Consider the following 26,197-nt stretch of genomic DNA (forward strand, 5'->3'; position numbering starts at 1 on the left):
TTAGTCTGTTGGGATATGTCTCTGTCTCTACTAACTTTGCACATATAGACTTTGCAATATTTGCCCACTCTGCTTTGCAGAACTGCTCAAGTTCAGTTCAATTTGGTGGTGAGCGTTTGTGGACTGCAGTCTTCAAGTCATTCCACAGATTTTCAATGAGGTTTAAGTCTGGGCTCTGACTAGATCATTCATGCAAGGACAATCACCTTTTCTCCTTCAACCACTGTGTGGTCAGTTTTGCTGTCTGCTTTGGGTCATTGTCATGTTGGAAGGTAAACCTTCTTCCCATTTATAACTTTCTGGCAGAGGGCAGCAGTTTTTCCTCAAGAATTTTATGGTATTTTGCCTCATCCATTTTTCCTTCTAGGTGCTCCAGTCCCTGCTGCAGAGAAAAACTCCCCAGATCAGGATATTACCATCTCCATGATTTACTGTAGGAATGCTATTATTTGGATGGTGAGATGTATTGGATTTCTACCAGACATCTCATTTGGTGTTGAGGCTAAATAATTCCATTTTAGTCTCATCTGCCTCAGAATCTTCAAGGTGTGTTTTTTGGCATGTGTCGTGACTGCATGTGGCCTTTCTTTTTCTTGCAACCCTCCCATATAAACCACATTTGTGGAGAATTTGTGATATTGTTGTCACATGCACACAATGAACACTCTTTGTCATAAATTCCTGCAACTGCTTCAGAGTTGCTGTAGGCCTCTTGGTAGCCTCTCTGAGCAGTTTCCTCCTGCTCTTTCATTCAGTTTGGAGCGACGTCATGATCCATGGAGGGTCTGTGTTGTACCGAACACCTTCCACTTCTTAATAATAGACTTCACTGTGCTTCTAGGCATTGATAAAGCCTTTGAAGTTTTTTTTTTTATCCATCTCCTGGCTTGTGCCAGTCCACAACCGGAGACTTTTTGAACAATTGCCTTTCCCACCCATAGTTTGATTGTTTGCTTCAGTTGCACTACCAAGGACTGAAATGCTCCAGGAAAGCTATTTTCATGCTGAGCTAAATCAAAATGACCCCACAGCTGATCACAGTTGAAAGTTGATATCTTTCACTTGGAAGTTATAAGTTTCACTGATAAATACAGCTGGATAAAACAAAAACTGTCTGTCTTCATTTCAGTCCGCAAAGTAACAAATGTTATAATATTGTGATCTGAAGATCCAAAGCATTCATTGGTTTGATGGTGTTTATGCTACAAAAATTTAGAAAACATTGTACCTGGGGTACTTGTAACACTTTATTCCATTTTCCTAAACCCAAACAAAACATGTGAAACTGTCCCTAAGCATTCTACCCCAATCCCAATGAAGACAGGAAAACATTCATTTTCTGGTTATCTAGCTCTCATAAAGTTACAATTTTCATCTGCTCAAGCAGAACGTTTAATGTCATCTTGTGTATCAGCAAGGTATCTCTGGCTAAAACCAGCTGACGTTTGTGAGATGCTAACGTACAAACCTAAACGTGGGCATGGACAGCATTTTCATACTGAGACCTACTGTCAGTGCTATCGCATTTATCTGCATGGCTGCTACAGATGTAAACACATATCCTGTAAGTTATTTGCCTCTAATATTTACTGCACATAATTATTCTCAGTATGACATGCATAGTCATTCTTGATAAAGTTGCAATGTGTTGCAGCGAGAAGGTATGAAGACATTGATTAGTTGGTCAAAGATTGATTCAAACTTTTCATATTTCATAGTTTGCTTGTATTTATATGCTAATATAGTGCAGTTAGTTTGCTGGTGTGCAGTGGGAGGAGGGGAAAAGGTTTTAGTGTGCTTGAGTTTAAATCAAGCAACTGACTGAGACTGAGTTTAACTAAAGCATTATATTTAGCACAGCTGTTTATCACGGTTTGTAATGCTTCATAATGCATGTCATGAAACTATTTCTAGATGCACACATGTTAGTTGTTTAATTTATAGTTTAACATTGGGGTCTTTCTCTGGTTAAATCCACTGTCAAAGTCATTTCAAGCCGATTAGCTTAGTTCTTGTAAGCAGATCAGCTTTGGTTTTTCAGGTTGCTGCTTCAGTCATCATACATCCCAAGTCTGTTTTTGCATTGATGCAGTAGTATCATCCTAATACTGTTCATTTATGATTCCATTTATTCCATTTACGAACTCAGCACTTAAAGAGCAAAAGCAGTGGAAACCTTCAGTTATTGAGAAACACAGGCTGCGTAAAGAGTCTTGTGTCCCAGTGTGTGTGTAAGAATAATGGGGCAGTGGAACAGATGAAGGCTGTGTGAAACCACTTCCTTGTGTTTGTACAGAGCTCTGAATACCTCAGCGTGCTGCTTTTCTCTGTGATCGACACTCAAACCCGGGTCCATGCATACCAAGGCTCAGTTACTTACAAACTGACATGGGTAGGTCAGCGTCTCCGCTTTGATCAGTATCTCCCATATAGACACATTAGGGTGGACTATAAATTTGTGATGGAGCACTGATCATATTTTTGAAATAGTATTTACCATTTAAAACAACTGTTTTTCGTTTGAATATGTTTAAAAATTTTATATATTTTTCTGTGATGCACAAACTGAATTTTCTGAAGCTCCACTCTTTAGTCTGTCACATGAATCCTTCAGAAATCATTCTAATATGCTGATTTGGATGCTCAAGGAAAGAAATTTCATGTTATTATCTTCCATGTTCACAACAGTTATGCTGTGTAATATCTTTGTAAAAAATGGTGATACATTGTTTTAATTCGATTCTTTATTTAATAAAAAGGTCAAAGATTTAAAATAGTAACATTATTCATGTCTTTACTGACACTTATGATCAAATCAAGTAATTCCTTAATAAAATTAAGGAATTACCCCAAAAATATATATTATTAGATTTAATATTTAAATGTAATTGTATTTATTTACTTTAGTAAACTTCATTACATTTATAGATTTACTGTTTAATTGATTCTTAAGCCATTATTATTTTTGCAAACAAAAATAAATGTTAGATGTTTTTGCTTAATTAAATCCACAAAAATATCATTTGGTGAAATCTTTTTTACAAAGATGCTTGCAGCAATTATTCCTGACACTATCAATGTTTTGATGTTGTATTTTCTCAGAGAGAGGAGATGAGGACTCTCTCTCTCAGTGGTCATTGTCGGTTTTTGGCTTCCTGATCAGCTGGTCAGCAAATCAGTGAGCCACGGATTCAGCTTTCAACATTCTCTGCGTGTGTGAGAAAGAAGTGCTTTTAAGATAAAAACTGCTGCCCTGGTATGTAAAATATTAAAGATTGCAAGAATGTGCCCTCTTTTTACAGGTGAAACTAGCATAGGCAAATCTACATTAATGAACACACTATTTAAACACAACGTTCGAGAGTGAAGAGGCCAGGTGCATTTATTGCCACAGAACATACTGGATAGCAATATGGATAGTATGTTTATATATGCTACCTGATTAAAAAATTTTAAGTTATATACATAGAAAATGTTGAATTAGTGTATATCCCATATATTTCCTTCGCCAACCAAGTCAACAGTATTCCCATCATAGTGAAGGCAGAAACTGTATCCAAGAGCGAGCTTCAAAAGCTTAAAATCAAGATCATGAGTGAACTGGTCAGCAATGGTGTTCAGATCTACCAGTTCCCAACAGATGATGAAGCTGTGGCTGAAATAAACTCTTCTATGAATGTAAAAGAAGCTCAAGTTAAAATATATATTATGATTTCAGATATATGATTTGTAACAATTTTGCTATTGATCAGCAACAGATACACACTGTATGGCTCCTAGACAAATGTTTGAGCCAGTGACTTGTGTTGAAGGCACATCTCCCTTTTGCTGTTATTGGAAGCAGTGAAGAGGTTAAAATTGGGGGGAGGAAAATGGCAGTACCCATGGGGAGTAGTACAGGGTAGGTAGTGCTGCTATAACATAAACATATTTATCATTGTCTTACTTTGATTTAGACAAAAAATGGACAAATTGGGCAATGCTGTATTTTTCTCTTTTTTATATACTGATAAACACAGGGAACCTTTTTAGAGCAAATCCAAATGAATAGCAAAGGATGCACTTGCACATAATTAATGCATTATTCGGCAAGAATGCATTAAATTAAATAATCAAAAGTGACAGTGAAAATTTTACATTGTTTACATTTGAGATAAAATGCTGTTCAAAAATATATTAGGCGGCAGCACAACTGTTTTCAACATTGATAATTATGAGAAATATTTCTTGAGCAAATCAGCATATTAGAATGAATTCTGAAGGATCATGTTGACACTGAAGACTGGAGTCATGATGCTGAAAATTCAGCTTTGCATCACAGAAATAAAATTACATTTTAACATGTATTATAATAGAAACAGTTATTTCAAATTGTAATATTTTGCAGTAGTACTGTATTTTTTGATCAAATAAATGCAGACTTGGTTAGCATTACAAAAAAATTACAAAATCTTGGTGACCCTAAACTCTTAAACAGTAGTGAAAATGACGTATATATCATGTCTCTTCTTCTACACATAATGAATACAATCTAATTGTACAGTCTGCGTTCAAAATGAAATCATAATTACAACCAATTTGCAATTTGCCATCTCACGAACACGATCATTTCAAACATGATTGTAGCATTATGTATACTGTATGTCCTTTTAGATTAAGTGGCAGATGACTGAAATACTTATACACTGCGATATTTATTTATTTCTATTAATGGCTGGTGGTATAATCACAGTGTATCCTGTTAGTAGTTTTGTCAATATTAATGCAAAACAAGTAGCAGATGGTGTCTTGATTACTGTAGGCATCATAAGAGCTACACCAGATTAGTAGTGAAGTTATGTCTGGGCTTTGTCCTCAGTGGAGAGTGAGAGTCACTGTGACCTTTGTAAAGCTGAGAGAGATGCTAATTCATGTCAACATGTTGGACCTGAGGGAACAGACCCCCACGCCAGACACTGTGAGCTGTACCGCCGATGCAAACTGGAGGAGATGGGCTTCAAAGACACAGACCCTGACAGCGAACCCTTCAAGTACTGCAACACACTTCCCACAGCTCATGAATGTCTTGCTTGTACTGGTTAGTCTTACATAATGCTGGCTACTTGTGTTTAAGAAGATCATGTAACACAAAGAGGTAGTAAATTCATTCTAAATTGTCTCATCATAGTCATATGTCCTCACACACAGTCTGCAGAAACATATTGCCCAGGAGGAGAGGATTTATTGGTGAGCTACAACTCAAGGAGTCAGAGCAGAGGAGACAGATGTTTGTCAGCAAAAGTGAAGGAGACAGAAGCATAACTAGAAAAGAGAAAGTCCGCGCGCCCCCCCCGGAGAGAGGTAAGAATCACTGGATTTGACATTATTTTTGGTTTATTGACAAATTATATTTGTACAAGCCTTAATTTAATATAAATGGTCATGTAAAATAACATTATAACTGCTTTGGAGAAAAATTATAAAAAAGAAAATGTATACTTGACACTTTTAATTAAATAATAAAATAAAATCTTTTTAATACTTGTCACTTTTTATTAAATAATAAAATATCTAAATTCTTATCACTTTTTATTATGTTATTTATACACTTTATACAATTTTAAAATAAAAACACTACGGTTTTTTTATTAAATCAAAATAAATAAAACCTTTATATGCTTGTCACTTTTTAAATATTAACAAAATTTTTATATATCTGTCAGTTTTTATTAAATAATAAAACAACATTTATGACACTCTTTATTAAATAATAAAATATTTAATAAAAAAAATTTAAACACCTTGTCACATTTTAGTTAATAATAAAACAATCTTCAAAAGTGTCACCTTTTATTAAAATAAAAAAAATGTAATACAATAAAATAAGCTTTTATTGATTTAAGTAAATACTTAAATACACAGGATTGCATTATAAACTAGTGCTGTTAATATGTTAAATAATTTTTTATATTGAAATAATAAAACTAAAAATAAAATAAATTGATTTGAGTAAATGAGGCCCTTGTTCTGTAATTTCAAGCTGCATGAAAGATTTGAGATGCTGCAAATGAACACATCAGGAGGAGAAGAGGAGGCCTGGAGGAGAAGACCTAGAGATTTCGAGGACCGGAGATGAACAACCTTTCAAAAACCCTCAACAGGAAAAGGAGAGAGCTGCTGAAACCCCTAGTCTTTTCAAGGCTCTTCTGCCTTCAAAAAAGACGTAAACCTCCTCTTCCCTTTCTTTCCCATTTCAACCTCTGAGACTAATCAGGTTCCAAATCTCTGGTATAGTCACCATCTGTGAATGAGACTGATCTGTGTAAACATGAAGTTCTGTTTAACATTGTATTGTTTTGATTAAAACCACTAAAAACTTAGTCCATTGTCTTATCTTAATACAGACTGTTCACATATATTTAGATTTTTGTACGACCTATTTTTGTGTAATAATATTTTTCTCTACAAACAGTTTTAGAACCAGATAGAAAAGTACTGCACAAAATTAATTGTTTTATATTAAGCAGGGAAATTGATATTTTTAAAAATGTTAAATATCTCTGCTGATTGCTTACCATCTCGGGAACAACAAATGCAACTGTATATTTTTTCAGTTTAAAATGTAATTATTTATTTTGTTATTTTGTATTACTCACTTCTCTGTATGGAGATAAATATGGAAATAAATACATTGAGGATAACATATAAAAATAAATGAAATGCATAAATTAATACAATATAAATGAAATAAAAATAAGAAACAATACAAAAATAGGACTACATTTTAAGTAAAAAATAAATAATTGCATTTGTTTTAAACGAATTCAATTTATTCCTTTAATTTAATATTTTCCTATTATTACGTTTATGTATTTTATTTTTAATTTATGCAGCTTTTGGCCTCCATATACAAGGAATCCACTCAATAATGGCAAAAATGTTTATATTTTATTCACAATACATTTAATTTAGACCAGAGTAATTCTAAAAGAACTTTTGCTTTGAGAGAATAAAGAAAATCGTTTTATTTTTGCCTTAGCTTCTTGAGGCTTGTCTGAATATTCCTTTGACGCTCAGAGAGTTACTACTGAACTAGAAGACTTATATCAGTCATTAGTGGCTTTTGGCCAAGGATTAACTACGTGTACTTAACCAAATCCCAAAAAGCTACTTAAAAAACCCCAGTTTTACACTGGCTGAATTCTCCTAAAGCAGAGGATGGCAGATGGTGTTTGTTATTAACGAGAAAAGTGATTGGACTGAATGTTTTTATTAAGTTTATCAGTCTTCTCTAAAAACACAGATTCATTTCCACTTCAACCCAGCCGGCAAGCACTTATCAGACACATCAGAGACAAAACGGCACCTTACTGAAATATAAAATGAGGGCGAGAACCCAGTTTATGTTCATTCTGATTTCTGTTGTTTATTTGTTCTGTTGAAAAATGTGTTGCTCATGTGACTCAGAGTCAGCTGCGGCATTAAAGGAATACAGAAGGGTTAAACGATGTCTGCCATTCTTACCCAAAAGTCACACAACAATCCTATCCTCTATCCGGGATCCTCTCTAAGAGTCAATTACAGCATACTGAAATACCCTTGATAACGTTTAAAAAAGCATCATAAGGCCATGCTGGAAATGACAAAAGATAAAAAGGAAAAGTAAAATAAAACACACAAAAAAGAGTCTCTGCATAAGTGGTTTCTCTCTAATTCTGAACCTTGTCGCTGGTCTTCCAGACCGTCAAAAACCAGAAAAAAAAATAATTTGTGAACGACACAGATCTGAACGCAAAAGGATAGTTTGAATGTGGGCCGTGTAGTCAACATTCAGGTAGGTTCAAATAAAGTTTCTCTCACTTAGACCAAATACAATCAAACTTATATTATAACATCTAGCGAGGATATAATCACTGTACTCTGGTTGTTTATTTTAACCAATGTCCATTTTAAAAAAAAAGTTGAATAAACATAGAAATGAAATTTGTGTAAAATCACTACTATGGTGCTGATCCCCAGGATGTACTTGCATCTGGCCTCCTCTAGGCTGGTGGGAATAACTAAACTCTCTTTGATTGTCTGGACCAGAATGTGTCAAGAGAGTATGGCTCTTGATTGGTGGACACGCTGACACAAAGTTACAATTTGCATATGATAGCGTCAGTAGGTACTGTACATAATCTTTACTTAATATGTTTGAGCACGGAGCCCAGTAACTCTTTTTTTAATTTCCTACTTGGCCCGGAGTGTGGCTACTTGTCAAACAGATTCTCTTTTGGCTGAGGATTTCATCCTGCTTGATGCAGCCATAGAAATCTGACGAAACACGCATCCAACCTAAAATCAAAAGCAATCATATCATCAGATATGGCCTGCATCCTTAATATGAATATTCTTTTATCCACCTTAATACGTAGATATCTATCTGTACCTGTATCAATCTAATCGTAAAAAAAACAAGAAATAGTTCACCACCAAAAATGACCAGTTTCTGTGATATAAACAACATGAATGCGTGTTTTAGCACAACCATTTGTTGGGCATTTTGCATCTGTCAGGCTATCATGATGAGTTAGCAACAGTGCGTCTCAAACCATTTTTGACATCACAAAGCCGCCCAGTTTAGCCACTACCGTTTCAACTTTCATACAAATTTTCTCAATAATAATAAGGATAAAAGGATGTTTTTAAACTTTGGGGGCTAAAAAATTTACATGCGTTCTAAAAATGCCCATGGAGATACAGCAAGTTAATTGATTTTCTTGACTTTTTTCCAGGTGTAGAAATCACACATTTAAAAATTAGAGCTTCCTCATACAGTTTATATCAAGGTATTTTTAAGATAGTGGGAATCCTGGTTCTTCAAGGTGGGTGAATTAAAATAAGAAATATCTTAATTTTTACTAATTTTACTCAATTGCTTATTTTGAATCATTTTAATTAATCTTGAGGACCCCTTGGAAGTTTCCCCATAGTGGTTGAGAACCACTGCTTAAGAAGACTTTAGAAGTAGTTCTGACCACTTTAATGGGCTTTTTTGTCTTTGTTGGAGCTGGAAAGCATGTGGACACTATTGTCTGGAAAAGAGCAGTGTGAACATTCATTAAAATATCTTTTGTGTTCTACAGAAGAAAATCAGTCATATGGGTTTAGATGGAATGACATAAGGGTGTTAAACCATGACAGATTGTCATTTTTGGTGAACTGTCTCTTTAAGGGTTTGAAACTTGAAATATGTGCCAAGCGCTATAGAATATGCAAGACTGAACAGTGATTAATGTTTGCTTATTGGCTGACTGCTGAGAGGCTTTTGGTTTCTGTCGACGTCATTCTGAATGAGGCATCAGTGTGTCTCGCATGGTCCCGCCTACCAAGGCTGAATATCCAATGATCATTGGACAGTCTTGTGTACAAATCGGTAGGTATACATGGATGTACCAAATGATTCTTTAAATAACAAAGACAGTCTGTGGTATTTCTGTACCATATTGATATTCAGAAAACAAAATGCTGAAAGATTCGTCTTCACTGGTCCATGTTCTCAGCGTATGTCCTCCACAGTGACTGATAAAGTCGGACTTGGAAACACTTAGGATTTTTCATTGTAGTCTTGTATGTTTTTTTGCATGTGTGGTTGAGCACTCGTTACATCCATGTTACATCCATCTGATCGAGGAAAAAACTGCAGAGTGAATCCGGTTGTGTCAGTCATTCATACTGAAATCTCATAGGTCGTTCCTCCAACACCAGTCACTTTCTTCACCCCTCCTGCGGGTTTGTGTGAGTGGGTGTTATGATTGGCCACGTTTTGTTTAATAGTCGAGCTAATGGTTGGTGGGGGGAAAAGAGAGAGACATAAGTAAACCTAAAAAGGATGCATGTGAAAAAGCCTAATAATTTAACCAAAAACACTGTGGATGCATTGAAAGTGTTGGAGGGATACATATTAAATGTAACAGAGACAACGCAAGCAAGACATTCGCTAACTAGGTTTAAAGCCAACATGAATCGACATTCACAAGCCACTTTATTACCATAATATTGTGAAATGATTTAATCAGCAAATGATTGGAAGCTTAAGGTCACTTTTATACCATTGAGAGCATTTTGACATACTTGTATTCTATTTCAAATGTATAATTTGCTATTATCATTGTAACCTTTTTTTCAATAATCACCAGGGCTCAAGAGGAAGGATTTGTTTTTTCTCCTGGTTAGTTCTAAAGGTCGCTGTTTCTGTTTCACTCAACTTGCCGTCAATGCCCTGCAAACTGTTCACTGGCCCAAAATAATGATCACTTTTTATTTTTAGCAATGTATTTTATATTATTAATATTTACAAAATATTTTAATATTTAAAAAACATTTAATAAAAAAAATATAATAATATTAAAAAAATGTTGTGATTATAGGGATATGTATGTTTATGTATTATTATTGTTTTTGTTTTTAATGATTGGTGACAAATCTGCAAAATTCACAACAATGTAAAATACCCTTAGAAAACCAGAAAAACATTACGCTATCAAAGCATAAAAAATATGGATTTTTCTTCTTAACTTCTTAAACCTTCATTGTGCACTAATCTAAAACTCAGAATGTATTGGGCAAGTAAATAATTTCACTTTCATGTTGACTTTTAAGACCTCAAAATTACAGAAGCAAAATGAGACGAACCTTAGCACAGAGACAGAGTCATCCTTATGGCCACAAGGCAGGAGGGGGGAGGGCAGAACAGAGCAAATGAACGTAAAGAAAGAGAACAGAGAAGGAAAAAGGACAGAGAAAGATGAAGGGTGTGTACAGAAATTCGAGGGACAGTAGAGTGGCCATGGGTTGCAGGAAGAAAGAGACAGTGTTACTGAACAAAGAGAAGAAAGACCAGACCAAATGAATACAAACACGAACACTTGACCTCAATGTTCTACTTGACCATCACACACACGCAGGCGTGCAGGTTTTTCTGAGGGGGGGAAAGAGAGAGACAGCTAAAATCTGCAGGCATTACTCACTTCGGCATCGGAGTCCCGCCCCCTGAGCTAGAGGGGCGGTGCTGTAACTCGGCACCACCTCCATAGGACAGTGATTTGCCCAGAGGTGTATGGCCAGGGGCGGGGCCAGGAGGAGGGGAGCCCAATGAGCGAGCGCGAGGAGAAAGGGGCGGAGCCCGAGAAGGGGGTGAGGTTGTTGGGCGCAGGAAAGCTCTGTTGGGGGAGGGTCTTAGGGGGGCAGGGCAGGCCTGGAGAGAGCCCTCCCTCTGCTGAGCAGATAGGAAAGGGGACGTGTACCCCAAAATAGGTGGGGCCCCTGGTGCTGTGCTAAGAGAGTGCGGAGGGTGTGGTCTGGGCGGGGACAGCTCGTGAGCAGCAGACTCAAACTCTGGGCTTTCGGAGGGGTGTCAGCAGACTTTTCGTACGACAAGCTGCCGTTGCGTGTCTGATTGGCTAAACTCTTGTAGCTAGTGGAGGTCGTACCCTCAGAGATGAGGGGCCCCGAGGGCATTGTGGGCCGTATGGCGGAGCGAATGCTTGAGGAGCAAGAGGCTGCTGCCGATTGGAGTAGGGTGTCGGTAAAAGAAGGGTAAGATCGCCCACCAAGCGCAGAGACCCCACCCAGGCCCCCGGGCCTGCTCTACCTGCCTCCCCTCCCCACGGCACCCTGCACCCCCTCGGCTTGACAAACTGGGGTCTGAGCGGTAGCTGGGCTGCCCACTGGTGACGGGGACAGAGGCAGACTCGGTCATACTGTTCCCCCCTCGACTCATCTGAGAGGAAAAAGAAAGACAGAAAAGGTACACCAAACATCCCCAGCAGCTGAAGCATCACCAAAAGAGATGAAAGATGGCACACAACTGAAAGTTTGAGCAAATCACACCTTATAAAGGGACATACAGAGCTCCTAAGGGGATGTGGTGATGGAAAAAATATGAGATTGGAGGACAAATTACATTTCAATGCTCTTGTGTTCCGCTGTAAAAACATTGCAGTCCCAAGCAAAACTTTTGTGTTTGCTCAAAAAATTTAATGGAACTAATGTGGAGTGAGGAAAAACTATCTCTGTGTTCCAAATGGGATAAATCCACCTCCAAAGGGAACTTCAATGTACGAACAATCATGGCTGCCAGTTTTTAAAGGGGTCATATAATGTTGCTAAAAAGAACATTATGTTGTGTATTTGGTGTAATGAACTGTGTAAGGTTAAAAAAAAGCACATTATTTTCCACATACTGTACATCATTGATGCTCCTCTATGCTCCACCTTTCTGAAATGCATCAATTTTTACAAAGCTCATGGTTCCGAAAGGGGAAATGTTATGCCCCTTACCATTCTGTGATGCATGTCTCGGTCAGAACACAGGTGCGACCAGACAAAAACAATAAAACCCACTACAAACAAGCCATTTATTGCAACCAGTGAGCACATAATTACTAATTATAATGACTTATACTGTCTTTTTACGCATTGTGAAACCATGTGAAAGCATATTTTCACAACGAAACAGCGTCTCACTCCCACAACATGGGCGCTGGTGGCAACAATACTACAGCGGGAATCAAAGTTACGCATTCTTTCTTTGCGTGAACATTTTGGGCAGCGTTATGCAAATCTTCCCCCCCCACAGTGATGTAGATGTAAACGAGGCGTTTTAGGAGGGTGTTAACAAGTTTTTAACTTCTATAAAGAATATCTCTTTGGGTTGGAGACTTTAGTCTTTGCAACTTTATGGATCTTATCTATGCATGAACAGCTTTTTTAACAGTCCAAAGAGAAAAGGAAAACTTCAAATTTCATTATATGACCCCTTTAAGGGCAGTTCCAAACCAAAGAGCTCAAAACTTGCCACTTAAAAGGCCCCTGCTGAACAAAGGATTTCGAAGGGTACAACTGATGAAACCTTCGCTCCCATCATTCTTTCCACAGGTTTAATTGTGCAATGATTGCACCCCCTTAATTGGCCCAGCAAGATGATAGAGAAGTGCATTCCAAGGAACAGTTTTTTTGGTCCCTTACATCCTTCCTCACTTTAAAAAGCTCTCACTCTGGAGGTTAAACCCTTTAAAGATGAAGGGATTAGGGAATAAGGATGAGCTTTTCAGAATGGAACACAGCATATATTTCAACACAAGCAAATGCAAGTGTCTCTGGTGAACGCAAAAGATTTGCGAGTGAACACAAAACACTGAAACAGTAGAGCAGGGATCTCCAACCCTGCTCCTGGAGAGCTACCATCCTGCAGACTTCAGTTCCAACTCTGCTCCAATGCACCTGTCTGTAATTATCAAGTAGCCCTGAACACCCTGATTAGCTGGTTCAGGTGTGTTTGATTGAATTTGGAGCTGAAATCTACAGGTCAGTAGCTCTCCAGGAGCAGGGTTGGAGACCGCTGCAGTAGAGTATGTCTTTATTGTCCACCAAGGTGAAATTTTTTTTATGCATTTAAACACAAAAAATATTTGATATTCACTGGAGTGTAAAACGTTTTGTGAGAAAAAATGCAAACACTGCAATCAAATTCATCAAGTTTTGGAAATGAACGCAAATAATTTTTCTTCCCATCACCATGTCCCCTCTGTAGGAATGTATGAATGCACAAGAATTATGTTTAAAACATCAAGGAGGATTTTGACACTAAATTCATGCCTTTTTACAGAATGGATGAAGGAAAGGATTCCAGGAAAGTTATGCTTCAGAACAAGAGGAAAACAGCAACAGGAGAGAGTCCAGCTTGAATCAAACGCAACAACTGCAGAGTCAAAATGACGAAACACAAGAGCAAGGTGCAAAAAACACACCATAACAACGGATAACTCACAACTAAACTTTACTCGCTCACTGACTGCTAGTGATTTCAGATATTCAAGAAAAATAATAAAAGAAAGGATTCAACGTATTAACAAAAAACAAAACAAAAAAAAATGCAGTGCAAACCTCAAGAGCAGTAGATCATGGTTGTCACAAACAAAAAAAATACATTTTACAAAGTTTCAGTACCTGAACTGTATTTGTGTGTATTGCACTTAGACTTACTTTGCTTGAATGTGTTGAGGCCATGTGTTTTTTTTCTGGACTACTGTAGGCCGGCCTGTATTTATACAATGAAGGTGTGGTTGGAGTCTCAGTCAGCAAGCTGCACTCTGATTGGAAGAAAAGATATATAAAAGAAAATCTATAAAATGGTCAAAAAAGTGCTGTAGTGACAATGTACTGTAAATGATCTGACGTGTATGATACATCTGTGTTTGCACTAACCTTCATTTTGTGTGTGAGGCAGCCCAGGGTATCTGTGCTCTGGTTTAGGTGGTGGAGGGGGATTCAGCATCAGTGGACTGACTCTCCATTATCTCCAAAACTACTTTTAGACTGAAGTACACACACAGAGCAACTCTTTAACAAAAATAGCCTACTCATCTAAAGGGGATTTTAGGAACCTGCTCTTATCTGAGATCTTTCACATGTATGTCAATTACTTTGAATAATGTGAATAATTCTTGTTTAGATGTCAAAAAAAAGCAGAACCTATATATATATATATATATATATATATATATATATAAACAGGTATGCATATATTTATTAGACTACAACAGGTACAGATAACATTCATAATAAATATTTAAATAATATGAATTAGCATTCAATTATTTAAGCAAATTAAGTGACCACTTACTGGCTGCTCAGCAACCCAGGGTTGCTTTTCTCAAAAGCCTTGTAAGCTAAGCTGATCGCAGAGACCATTGGTGGCAATGGTTCTATAATCTACTTAGGCTTACAATGCTTTTGGGAAATGCATCCCAGATCTTTAACCAGTAGAACATATCACTTACACCTCTAAAACATGGTATAAAGTGCTCAAGCATTAGCATAACATGCTTTAATTTATATTATTGTTTATCTATTATAAACAAAAATGAAAAAAAAAAAAAAAAAAACAAAAAACTAGCATTAAAGAAATAATAAAATGAAAAGCTATGATTTTTACAGTATTTTTTGTTTGTTTAAAAAAACAAATTGTATGATTGTGTTTGTACCTGTTGGATGCCATTATCCAGGACTTTAGCTGCTAGTTGAGCTTCAGACAGAGGTGGCCGCAGAAATGGTGGCTGGACCTGAACAGAATGAGGCTTTCGCAAGCGACCAAGATACCTGCACAAAAAACATACACATAAAATTAGAACGTTAAATCCAACGCAATCTGCAAAACGCATCTTTATTTGTTAGAAAATAAGATTTATGAACCTGGGAGCCTGTGAACTACACAGCACGTGTGCAATGTTTTTCAAGCACCCGTGTGTGAAGGGGTTAACGCCGCCTCTGTACTTCCCAGTCACCTGAGGGTGAAGAGAGGAAATTTGAGAACACACTCTTAGAAATAAGACAAATCACATCATTCTGTTTGACCAAACACATACAACATGGACAAGGAACACACCGAACACACACACGCACCTGTTCGTTGGTCGTTCTCCCTCTGGCTACAAGGACAACATGGAACCCAGTGAGTCCTGCAACTGGGACGAAAAACAGGCCAGCTACACACATCACCGCCATACTGAGTAGTGTGTTAAGGAAATCAAAAAAAAACTGAACAGGCGGATGTGTATTCATGATATTACATCATGTGCACATGCATATGTAAGTGCGTTTTGTATAAAGGATACGTGACTGCAGAGTGGAGACCAGGTCCAGTTGTTTAGTGTGATGGAGGATGTGTAGCAGACTGAAGCCAAACACATTCATAATGTGAATAGTGAGAGAGAGCAGGAACAGAAAGAAATAACGATAATTATGTCCGCCTTCCAATGCAGTTGTTCACCCATGGGCAGTGATGGTCAAACTCCTAAACACAGACACACATGCATTTAGACAATAAAAAAAAAAAACACAAGTCAAGTCAACAAGACTTAAATCAAACACTGAAGACTTATGATGAATGTCTGTGTACCTCCACACAGTTGTCCACACACAGAGCAATGTGAGCAGCGCGGTGGTCTGTAAAAGCGACAAGAGGAGCACCACTTCATCCGCACCTGAATGCCCCTCACCTCCACCGTCTTATAAAGCGGAGCCCGGAAATCATCCTCTTTATCCTCATCTTCTTCAGCTGCAAAAAATACAATCTCATGAAAACTGTTAAGAAAAGCCCAGGTCATACCTCAAAACAAAATCAACACGAAACTATAAGACAAAAAATAAGAAATTAAGCCTAATTTGAGAACCACTAAGGTTTCTTTTACTTATGACATGTTAAAGTAATATGTTTATTTTAATTAATAATGTATATGTGCAAAAAATACATTTGAATTGTAAAATACACTACTGATCAAAAGTTTAGGTTCAGTAAAATTTCTAATGTTTTCAAAAGAAGTCTCTTACACTCATCACAGATGCATTTATTTGATCAAAAATACTGTAATACCTGTATATAACCGTAACTGTTAAAATATGTTTTTTTAATGTAATGTATTTGAGATGGTGAAGCTGAATTCTTCGGTGTCACATGATCCTTCAGAAATCAATATGATGATTTGCTGCTCAAGAAACATTTCTAATTATTTTCAGTGTTGAAAACAGTTGTGCTGATTAATATTTCTGTGTAAACCATGATACATTTTCAAGACTCTTAATAAATATCTTAAATAATAGAAAGTTGGAAGAACAGCATCTATATGAAATAGCAATCTTTAGTAACATAAAATGTCTTTTCTGTAACTTCTGATCAATTTGATTCATCCTGGCAAAAAAATAAATAAAGAATTTCCTCACTCCAAACTTTTGAACAGCAGTGTACATTGTTTGTAAGTATGTACCTCTAGGAAAAAAATGCCAGGGTCCATGAATGTGGCCATACAGAAATTGGCCAGTGTGAAGAGGTAAAGATCACAACATTATAGAGTGGAATGGAGGAGGAGAACCGCTCTGACAGCCACGGACACCTGCACAGAGATGCCTCTCATTATACTTACAGAAATACTGATACATTGAATTTCTATATTAATGTATTTAGGTTCTACTCACGTAAAACAGAGAAACAGTGTTGTGGCCCCCACAAGGAAGGCGGCTGCTGCGGACACAGGCACATAGCGACTGGGGCGGAATGGGCGGGATGGGGAGGGGTCTCCGAGAGCCCCACCCACACTAAGAACCCACAGGGCATTTGGAGATGTCAAAAAACCGAGGGAAGAGGGGGAGGCGTCAGAGAGCGAAGGAAACTCGTCTCCCACCTGAGTGAGGATGGTGTGTAGCCATGGCCATAACAATGAATTTCATGAAATAGATGATGTTCTCATAAATCAAGGTGCATTTGTTTCCTAAAACAAACGTTAACGTAAAATAGTGCAGATGTCTTTTTGTATACGTCTGTGTTGATACTTAAAAAATAGACTAAATTCATATACACATAATATGCAATATTTCTATTTTTACTGTAATACAAAAATAGCTCTAGTTTCATCAAAAATAAGTTCATATGGCTTGAATAAGATTTGGTCAATGAAAGGAAAATCAAGTGACAGAAATGCCTTTTTTAGTGCAAATCTCTGGTAAGCCCCGTGTTACACCAAAAAGAGCTCAAGGGAAGCAGCAATTTGCGTTCAGGCATTCATACAGTACTCGCTCAGAGACCAAATCCATATCTCTCAAAACATGATAGCAGATGAGTGCATGTGAGAATGAAGTCAGACTACAGAAAGGATAAAAAAAAAAATAGTTTTTGGTGGGAGGTATACAGTGAAACAAAGTATGAGGTAAAAAAAAAAAAAAAAGGAAAATAAAAAAAAAAAAAATTTGCTTTCTTTCTACAATCTCAATGGAGTCTGGATTTCCCTCTGGTACAGTCCCTCTAAGAAAAGACCGTAATTACGAGTACAAAACATGAAACAGAGCTCTTGATGTCTTGTGCCCTAAATAAGAGCTCATCCTCCACTCTGAGGTGATCTATGCTCACACTTTGAAGAGAGACAAACTGGCTGAAAAGTTTCCCAGGTCACATGAATCTTGTAAGTGCAGATATCCACATGATAAGTTGCTTTTCAGATGCAATCCATATGCAAAAAATGTACGCCTACACCAGAGTGTGTGTCCACCATCGCAACTGCACACGATCCGTATGGGTCCGGGGTTGAAGAACTCCAGGATGTGATAACACACGAGTGTGCAAAACCATTTTAACCCTGCATAGTGTCCCATGAGGCCCTTCTTCCTCACAAGGATGAGACTGGGGAGTCTAAAATGCCGCCCTCCTCCTTTCTGATTCCTTAACAGGCCTGAGAGGTATCTATAAGAAGAGAAGATAATTAAACACGTAGATATGAACTCATGACCTGTTCTTACACATTCTTGAAGTTCTCCATACCGGATCCAAGCAGCCAATATCATACGAATGATCACATGAACAAGACGGAACATACAGCAATGAATTGTGAAACCTACATCTGTGTACACACACATTGTGTTGAAACCTGATCACACTTTTTTGTTGCCCTGTGTCACAACTTCTGACTCACCAGGAAAGGGTGTGCCTCTTTTTGTGCTGTTTTCTCCAACAGGTTTTCTGTATACAATTCAACCCTATCCCCCCTTTACAATCCTCTTTTTCTCCTTGGGTTTACTGTCACACACTGATCTTAAGTCTCGCACACAAAAGCCTTATTACACCACTCATAATCTTCTTCTCTTGCAGCTACTCCTGCTCTCTTCATTCACAGTACCACCTGAAAACCAATTTTTATTTCACATGGGAAATATATATAGATCTGATTAATTCATAAACGTTAAATCATATCTGACCATCAACTTTGAATCAATAATGAAAAGAATGATGGATGTCAGATGATATCTGATTGTACCACATAATCAATAACAACCTGGAAAATTATGTTAGGATGTCACTCACCCACAATAGTCATTTTAACAATTTAATAGTCTTACAAGATGTGATGTTTATAAGTCAACTCCAGTTTACTATATAAATGACTGCAGTGCATTCTGAGTAAGAATAAATCTATAATTAAAAGCCCTGTGAGCTAGCTATCTTCATAAAAAGCATTTCAGGGCATCGTATGTGGATTGCACATATCTGAATAGAACTAAGTTACTGCCTAAAAATGCTGTCTATGTAGGCAACTCATTAGGTGGCACAGTCATTCACTACAGCAAAAACACAAACCAAACGGGTTAATTGAATCAAGATGTTAATTAAATTTCAAAGCATAAACTACTTCACACACAAAAAAAGCTAAATCTCAGTCAAAACCTCTTCGGTTGTGTCCCGTTTTTGGTTAGCTTAGCATCCCAGCTAATAATATCGCCCTCCATAATACTACCTTACACAGTAAAACAAGACCGTTTGGATTACAAAACACGAGTAAAATACACGTTGATCAAATATTAGCACAATTAACTTAGAAACCGCACCAAAAGACGATAATTTAACTTTTCGCTTCGTGTTTTGCTTTGTTTAACTAGGCCTCAAAGTGAAGCCTCGGACTCCAGTTATTAGAGCCAACACTGAAAGAAGCGCAAATGCGGCGATATCGATCCGATGTCGAAACAGATCAAAAGCAAACAGCGGCATGCCTAAAGACTTTCAATTTAAACAACATATATATTAAGTATGTCATCCACTCGAATATACTCACGCGGTGTCGGATATCCCGAATGTTTAACGTTACGTACTTTAAATGGCTGGCGTTTATTCACACGTCCTGTGATTTGGAGACTCGGTTTCTCTTCTGCATCCCGGCCCGGGGCAGCGGTATTATCTGATGGGAGAGGAGCTTCAGCTCTCTCTATCCTCTCTCTCCTTTAATCTCAGTGTCTTTCTGCGGCCCGGGAAAGGCTTTTGATCTGTGTACGCCCGGGGCTGAAAACTCCCCAAGTCGTTTATCCGATACAGAGTCTGATAAGCCCAAAATAAAACCCTTAACAAGGCATCATCATCATCTTCTCCGGCCCCAGCATCATTTAAGGACACCAGTATAGAACATGCATTAAAAGATCCGGAAGAGATTTTTGTCTACACAATAAATATAATGTAAAAATAATATTTGCTCAATTTGTTTGCTCAAAGTATGTAATTTCATTAAAAAAAAAAAAAAAAGGCATGCAGAATAACAGTCAAACTGGTTTTGGTTTGTTTTATTGTTTGTTCAGAAGGATGAAATTGCAATTGAATTTATTTAAAGAAAAAAATACATATTTTTTTTTTTCTTATGTACAAAATCATTAAAATTTGCCCTTTGAAAATTAAACAGAGCTATAAATATTTTGTAAGAACTTAACAGATGGGACAAGATAGTGTCCCTTTTGAGTGGAGAGCTCTGCTAGACGTATATGCTTCATTTAAGGTCGATAAAACGAATGTCCATGATGAGCAGAGTGTGTCGCGGCAGTGGTCTGGGTGCTGGTGAGAGTACCGTCATCACCTTAGCTTCTGTGTCCACTGCGGTCACAACTATGAAGCCACAGATGGGACTCTCCAGAATCCCTCTGCTCTGTCCCGCACCCACCTCGGCATCATCATCCACCGAACTCACACTCAGCACATGGTGGGTTAAATCCCTGCCAGGGCTGACTGGGACGAGTTTGAGCTGGGTGTCGTCCTGGGACATACCCAGAGGGAGACAGGAGTCTGGAATTGAGGGTGCACCGATCTTGTAAATACGCACCTCTGAAAAACGCACATCAAAGGCATGAGGGTAAAAGGAAGTTCCACGAAAGCCGTAGAAGTATTCCCGGATCTTTTCATCCCGTGTCTCTCGTCGGCAGTCCTTAGAGCGCTCCACCACTCCGCCGGACTTTGGCAGAAGGACGACACGTACAAAGTGTGGCAGGTCACGTTTAAGCTCATTATACAGACGCTCCTGGTCCAGGACTAGCACAACATCCACCTGGAAGGCTGAAGCGCAGTGGACCAGAGCCTGGTAGCCCGAACCTTTGACCCAGCCGCAGGTGTTGATTATACAGCCACCTACACTAGCCCTGCGGTTCACCTCACAGCGCTGGGAAAACACTTCTGCAAGGCTGGAAGTCAGCTACACACCCAAAGAGAAAAAAAGAGACTCATTCAAACACATTTTATTAATATGTCTGGATGATGCATACTGAATGAACTTAAAGTCAACATGAAATGACATTCACAACTCATGTTACTTCTGTAATCTGACATACACTACCATTCAAAAGTTTAGGGTCAGTAATATTTTTGAATGTTTTGGAAGAAGTCTCTTATGCAAAGCTGAATTTGAAAAATAAATAAATAAATAAAATTGTACTGATTCCAAACGTTTGAATGGTAGTGTAATATAATCTGACAGTATTTGACTTTAGGGAAGGACTATTTTTTTTTTTTTTTTTTTTTTTTTTTTAGGCAGCCCAAAATATCGCAGGTTTGAAAAAAAAAAAAAAAAAATCATATATATAAAATATAATATAAAATAAGAAGTATGTAATATTGAATACAGTAGGTTCATACTATTCATTTAAAAATAAAAGACAATAAGACAAACATACATAAAGTAAATGTAAAGTAAACACTTCTAGTAATACCATAACTATTGCTGTGCAATGATTTTAAAAATGCAAAAGATGATTCATCATTGTCATGCCATCATGCACCTGGTGCGTACTACTTCTTCAGTTGCTGCTATAAAAATGGACTTTATTGTTTTTCTATTAAGAACTGCGAAAGAACAAGACTTTATAGTTGCATTAAGAGAAAGATTAATGCATGTTCTCCTTGCCATTATTGATTAAACAGTGCCAGGATAGTTTGGTGCTTTCTGTTTGGGGCCAAGCTCAATCTGCTCTAATAATTTATGGGCCAAAGCTCAGTATAACACTGAAGTGTAAAAAAAACACACCCTTAAGTGCAATTTTGTCATTACCTTGTTGTAAAGTTTGATATTTGTTCCTGGTGTGGTAGAGCCAAAGTGAAAGACAAGTGGAGCCTGCACAGAGAAGCCTTCTTCTACATCAGCAGGACGTTCGATGCACAGAGCTGACATAGTTCCAGGCACAGAGACCTATGGACAATAACAGTTAAACACGCATATAATGCTTCATTTCTTACAAGCCTGTGATGTTTAGCAGATGTTGCACTGATCGTTCAGGCGTCATTTACTTACGCTGCTCTGGCCGACATCCAGTTCAACCAGTGTAGGTCTTCGTCCCAGTCGCACAGCATAGTTCAGCAACACTCGACATACTGTTGACTTTCCCACATCAGTTGGTCCGACAACCATTACCTACGACAACAAAGCGCATTTAACCATCATTAACCACAGAGATGTCAAAAACATTTGTTTGTTATGTTAAAACATACACTCCTATTCAAAAGATCATACGATTTTTTTTTACATTTAAGAAAGTATCTGTCTTTTTACTGTCATTTTTGATAAATTTAATGCATCCTTGCTTAGTAAAAGTATTAATTTCTTACCAACCCCAAATTTTAGAAAGGAACTGTATGGGATGTGTTTACATACCCGAGGGCCTCTCTCATTGTCTTTCTCTGCCTGACGTCTCATCTGCTCTAGAGCTGCGTGGGTGTTGAGATACAGCAGCATGGGTGTATCTTTGGAGATATAAGCCACCTATATTTATGGCAGAAAGGCATGTTTGAATTGATTTAGCATTCCATGTCATTATTCTAGACATCCATCGGCATCCTTTTAACCTCTCTCACCTCAGTCTTGCCTGAAAGCGACACACTGCAGCTATGCCAGGTGAAAACAGCGATCTTAGAGCCTGGTCCGAAAGTGTACTTCTTATTCCGGTTGAGTTCGGATCCGAACACCTCTGCCAGACCGGACAACAACTCGAGCTGGACTCGTTCTCCTGCTTCGACCTCAAAACGCAGTTCTGTCTCTCTCTCCAGATCAAATCGTGTACCTGAAGTCCCAGCACTGCCCGACGAACCCAGGCCCTCCTCTGCTGACTTTTCTGGGGCTTCTGCAGTCATGGCTGTGACAGAAAAATTGGATGTTCAAAAACTGCTAACGTTATATAGCTAGGTACGTGTATTCTTAAAGATGAGGAAAATAACATATTATTGTGCTATACCTGTTTGAACTCGTCCCCTCTGTGATTTATCTCGGCAAATACTGTTTTATTAAAATGTTGTCAAAAATGTATGCTCCGGTAGAATTAGCTTGTTAACGTTAGCCTGTTGAATATAGTTATAAACAGATGGAGGTCGGGCAGATCATATTATTAAATATAGGCTACCGTAACATTTCTAGGCTTTTCTAAACATCCACTTTTTAAACCTCGTCTTGTTATTTGGAAATTGTCCCTCAGTTCTTTACAGCAGCGAGGAGCACTGTACAACCATCACCGCACACTGATGATGTCGTGTCGCGCTCAGATGATGTCATGCAATGGTTGACCAATTACCAAGATCCTCTCAACATGCTATTTATTTATTTATTTAATTATTTAATTATTTATTTTTTCCAATGCTATACTGTCCGGTATAAAAGTAAAAAAGAAAAAAAAAAAATTGGAAGACATATATTATCGTATTAATTATTTTTTTCAGGATAATAATATGGATTTAAGTAGAACTACAGTTGTTTATTTATGATATGGTACTGTAGGCAGTAGGGTGAAAGATGGCAATGATTCTGAGGTGCACAATTATTTCTACTGCCTCTGTGGTAAAAAGCTAGTCAGTATCAGTAGTGTTTTTAACATGCAGAGGTCTCTTAACACATCAACATATGTGTTTTCTTATTTAAGATATAAAAATGGTCATTCTTATTCATTTTGCTGTAGCAAATAGTACATGTTTACAGTTAATAATATGCTTTTTGAGATGAAAGTGCTTAAATAAAACTCATATTTTCTCACTATTTGCAACATTTTGTTGGAGTAAATGAACATGAATGTGGAGATGCACTGAAAAAGAAATCTAAGGAATAAGGTCTTCTATTTTGTATGTGTTTTGTATGCTGGCATGAAGCATGTCACCACTGATGTGTTTCATATGCCAAATGTTGATGTCTGTGAGTGTATAAATGATACACAACATGTTTTAAAAAGTTAACAACGACAATATTTGTACACTGTTAAAAATGTGGCCCTCAAAACACAACAACAGTGTTTCTATTTATCTATTTTTACATTAGTTGAGTTATTTAAACTACTTTAATGCAGTCATTTGGCTGTTATTTAAGCAGACATGTTGATCTACTTTAAGCAATACAGAAATGTTTTCTGAAAACAACTGCCATTGCTGCAAAAGGGAGTCAAGGGTCAAGAGCCCAACTAAAGCAAACACTGATCTCAATGATGGTGACCTCAAAAAACAAAACAAACAAAAAACAATTTTCAATAAGACATCGACATCTAAACCTCTGTTAATTCTCAATAAGAACTTCTGTAGACATGTGACAGAAATAAAGTCAATCTGGTTAGTAATAATTGAAGCTGGTAATGCTGTTTGTGGAGTTGTTTAATCAGATCTTGAGAGATTTAAAGTATTTTATCTTCAGTTTATCTAAGGCTGTGGCTGAAGAAAGTTGTAGTTTGTGTTCTTATTTCTCTTTCTTTCAGTGCTTGTTTATAGCAGGTGTTTGAATGATTGAAAGAATGTTTCAGGAACATCATACTAACCTTTAAATAACATTCTACTAACATTAAGGAAACTGGATCTTTTTATGTTCTTGAAATTTTACAAATAAAGGTTCCTAGAATGTTGAATTTTAAGTAAAAATTAAGTTGAAAGAACATTTGAGGAACATCAAACCTTTTAAAAATTTTCCTCTAAAGTCGAGAAAACTGGAAAAAAAATTATGTTCCCAGAACCAACACTCAATATTTTGGAGAACGTTCCTATAAAAAAATTCTGTTAGCTGGGAAAGTCCCACAATGCTATGCGGTGGCTGTAAAATAATGCTTCTACAATGTAGTTACAATAATATTACAAGACTGTCCGTCAATTTCTCATCATGCATTTGCATTTACACTAAAAAAAAAAACATGAATTCAATACATTGTTGTAAAATTTATTGTAAAAATTACATTTTTCATAATATTTTCATAGTATTCATAAATTGTGAACCACAGTTAGTGCCAAAAATATAAAAACTTACATCAACCCCAAATCTAAAAGTATAGCTATACATAATCAAAAAATAAACGGGCAGCTGTTTCTTCCATAAGGCCATTGTCAGAATATTTAGAAATGGAGGAGTTGACAAGGTAGAATTTATGAAGGATTTTATAATGGATGAGATTTGTGAAGATTCTATCAGCCCTCCAGGTCCATTATGACGTGCCAGTACGACGCTCCTTAAAGAACCAGCGCGCGTGCTACAGTAACAATATTTGCAGCTGCGTTTCTCCCAAACTACAACGTTTGTAATTCTTTTCACAATTAATTATTTTTACTTTCTTTTTACTTTTTTAAGTTTATTTTTGTTTTATCTGTAATTATATATACACATTCATTTGCGATAATTTGGGATCGTCATTTAGCAACTGGTTTTGAAGGTGCGAAATTTGCTAGTACAAAATCACACACCTACCTTAGATAATGCCTCCATAATTTAACAGTTTAATTATCTAGCAAATACAGTGTAAGTTAATTAAAACGTCTAGATTTTGAATCTTTGAAGTTTGATATTTGTGAACTAGCCAAAAGTTGATCATTTGTCAGACCATTAGTGGCGCGGTAATGACCTCTGGTGGTGATCTGATTTAACCAATAAAACATAAAAAATAACTTTAAGTTTCTTACACGGAAAACTGATGCCTAAAAATAAATGTATCTTAACATTGACATATGGATGGTTTTTCTCAAGAAAATAATAATGATCAAAGCTGACAAACTGGAGCAGCAACATTATAAATTTGTGACAGCTTATTTAATGTGTTGTATTGTAAAATCTGAGGTTTGGCATGATGTTTATCTGTTTGTCCTTCTTTATAACAATACTGATGGTCTGCAAGGATGGCTCTGAATGATCAGTGCGTGAGTGATCAGGTATGTATGATTTTAGCATTCCAGTTAAAATATCCATTTATTAATTGTAGTTTCGGTTTGTGTTTTATTACAGGACTGATGGCCTAATCATATCAGAGCTGTCGGGGACTTAGGTTCGAATCCAGCCTGAATCATTTCCCGACCTCATTCCCCCATTTTCCTGTCTGTCTCTACTGTCCTATCCGAAAACAAGGCAACAAAAAAAAAAAAGTCAACAAGCCAGGTAAGTGA

The 26,197-nt window shown here is 37.2% G+C and overlaps 1 protein-coding gene, 1 long non-coding RNA gene and 2 pseudogenes across 2 annotated transcripts; 2 read left to right on the forward strand and 2 right to left on the reverse strand.

Moving 5' to 3' along the window:
- Positions 1-1,480: 1,480 nt before the first annotated feature.
- LOC122147519 lies at positions 1,481-6,206 on the forward strand (annotated as a pseudogene).
- A 3,434-nt stretch (positions 6,207-9,640) lies between these two features.
- Positions 9,641-16,130, reverse strand: LOC109089478 (annotated as a pseudogene).
- A 3,958-nt stretch (positions 16,131-20,088) lies between these two features.
- On the reverse strand, positions 20,089-23,366 carry LOC109066283 (polyribonucleotide 5'-hydroxyl-kinase Clp1). Its single transcript, XM_042770002.1, has 6 exons — positions 23,041-23,366; positions 22,664-22,941; positions 22,464-22,571; positions 22,104-22,223; positions 21,864-22,001; positions 20,089-21,011 (listed from the first exon to the last, which is right to left on the reverse strand). Exons 2-6 carry the CDS (start codon positions 22,937-22,939, stop codon positions 20,316-20,318), a joined length of 1,338 nt encoding a protein of 445 aa, XP_042625936.1. The 5' UTR covers positions 22,940-22,941; positions 23,041-23,366; the 3' UTR covers positions 20,089-20,315.
- Positions 23,367-25,915: 2,549 nt separating this feature from the next.
- LOC122147590 lies at positions 25,916-26,161 on the forward strand. Its single transcript, XR_006161685.1, has 2 exons — positions 25,916-25,966; positions 26,040-26,161. It is a non-coding gene; the product is annotated as an uncharacterized LOC122147590 (long non-coding RNA).
- Positions 26,162-26,197: the final 36 nt, after the last annotated feature.

This window comes from Cyprinus carpio, chromosome A14 (assembly GCF_018340385.1).
Source record: "Cyprinus carpio isolate SPL01 chromosome A14, ASM1834038v1, whole genome shotgun sequence".
NCBI classification, from domain to species: Eukaryota; Metazoa; Chordata; class Actinopteri; order Cypriniformes; family Cyprinidae; genus Cyprinus; species Cyprinus carpio.

Bases quoted from the DNA above. Each gene is read 5' to 3' on its own strand.
- LOC109066283 (XM_042770002.1), bottom strand. From the start codon at position 22,939: ATGACTGCAGAAGCCCCAGAAAAGTCAGCAGAGGAGGGCCTGGGTTCG. The intron at 22,572-22,663 runs GTGAGAGAGGTT...CCATAAATATAG, and splicing joins CGCTTTCAGGCAAGACTGAG to GTGGCTTATATCTCCAAAGA. The intron at 22,002-22,103 runs GTAAGTAAATGA...TATTGTCCATAG, and splicing joins TGGATGTCGGCCAGAGCAGC to GTCTCTGTGCCTGGAACTAT.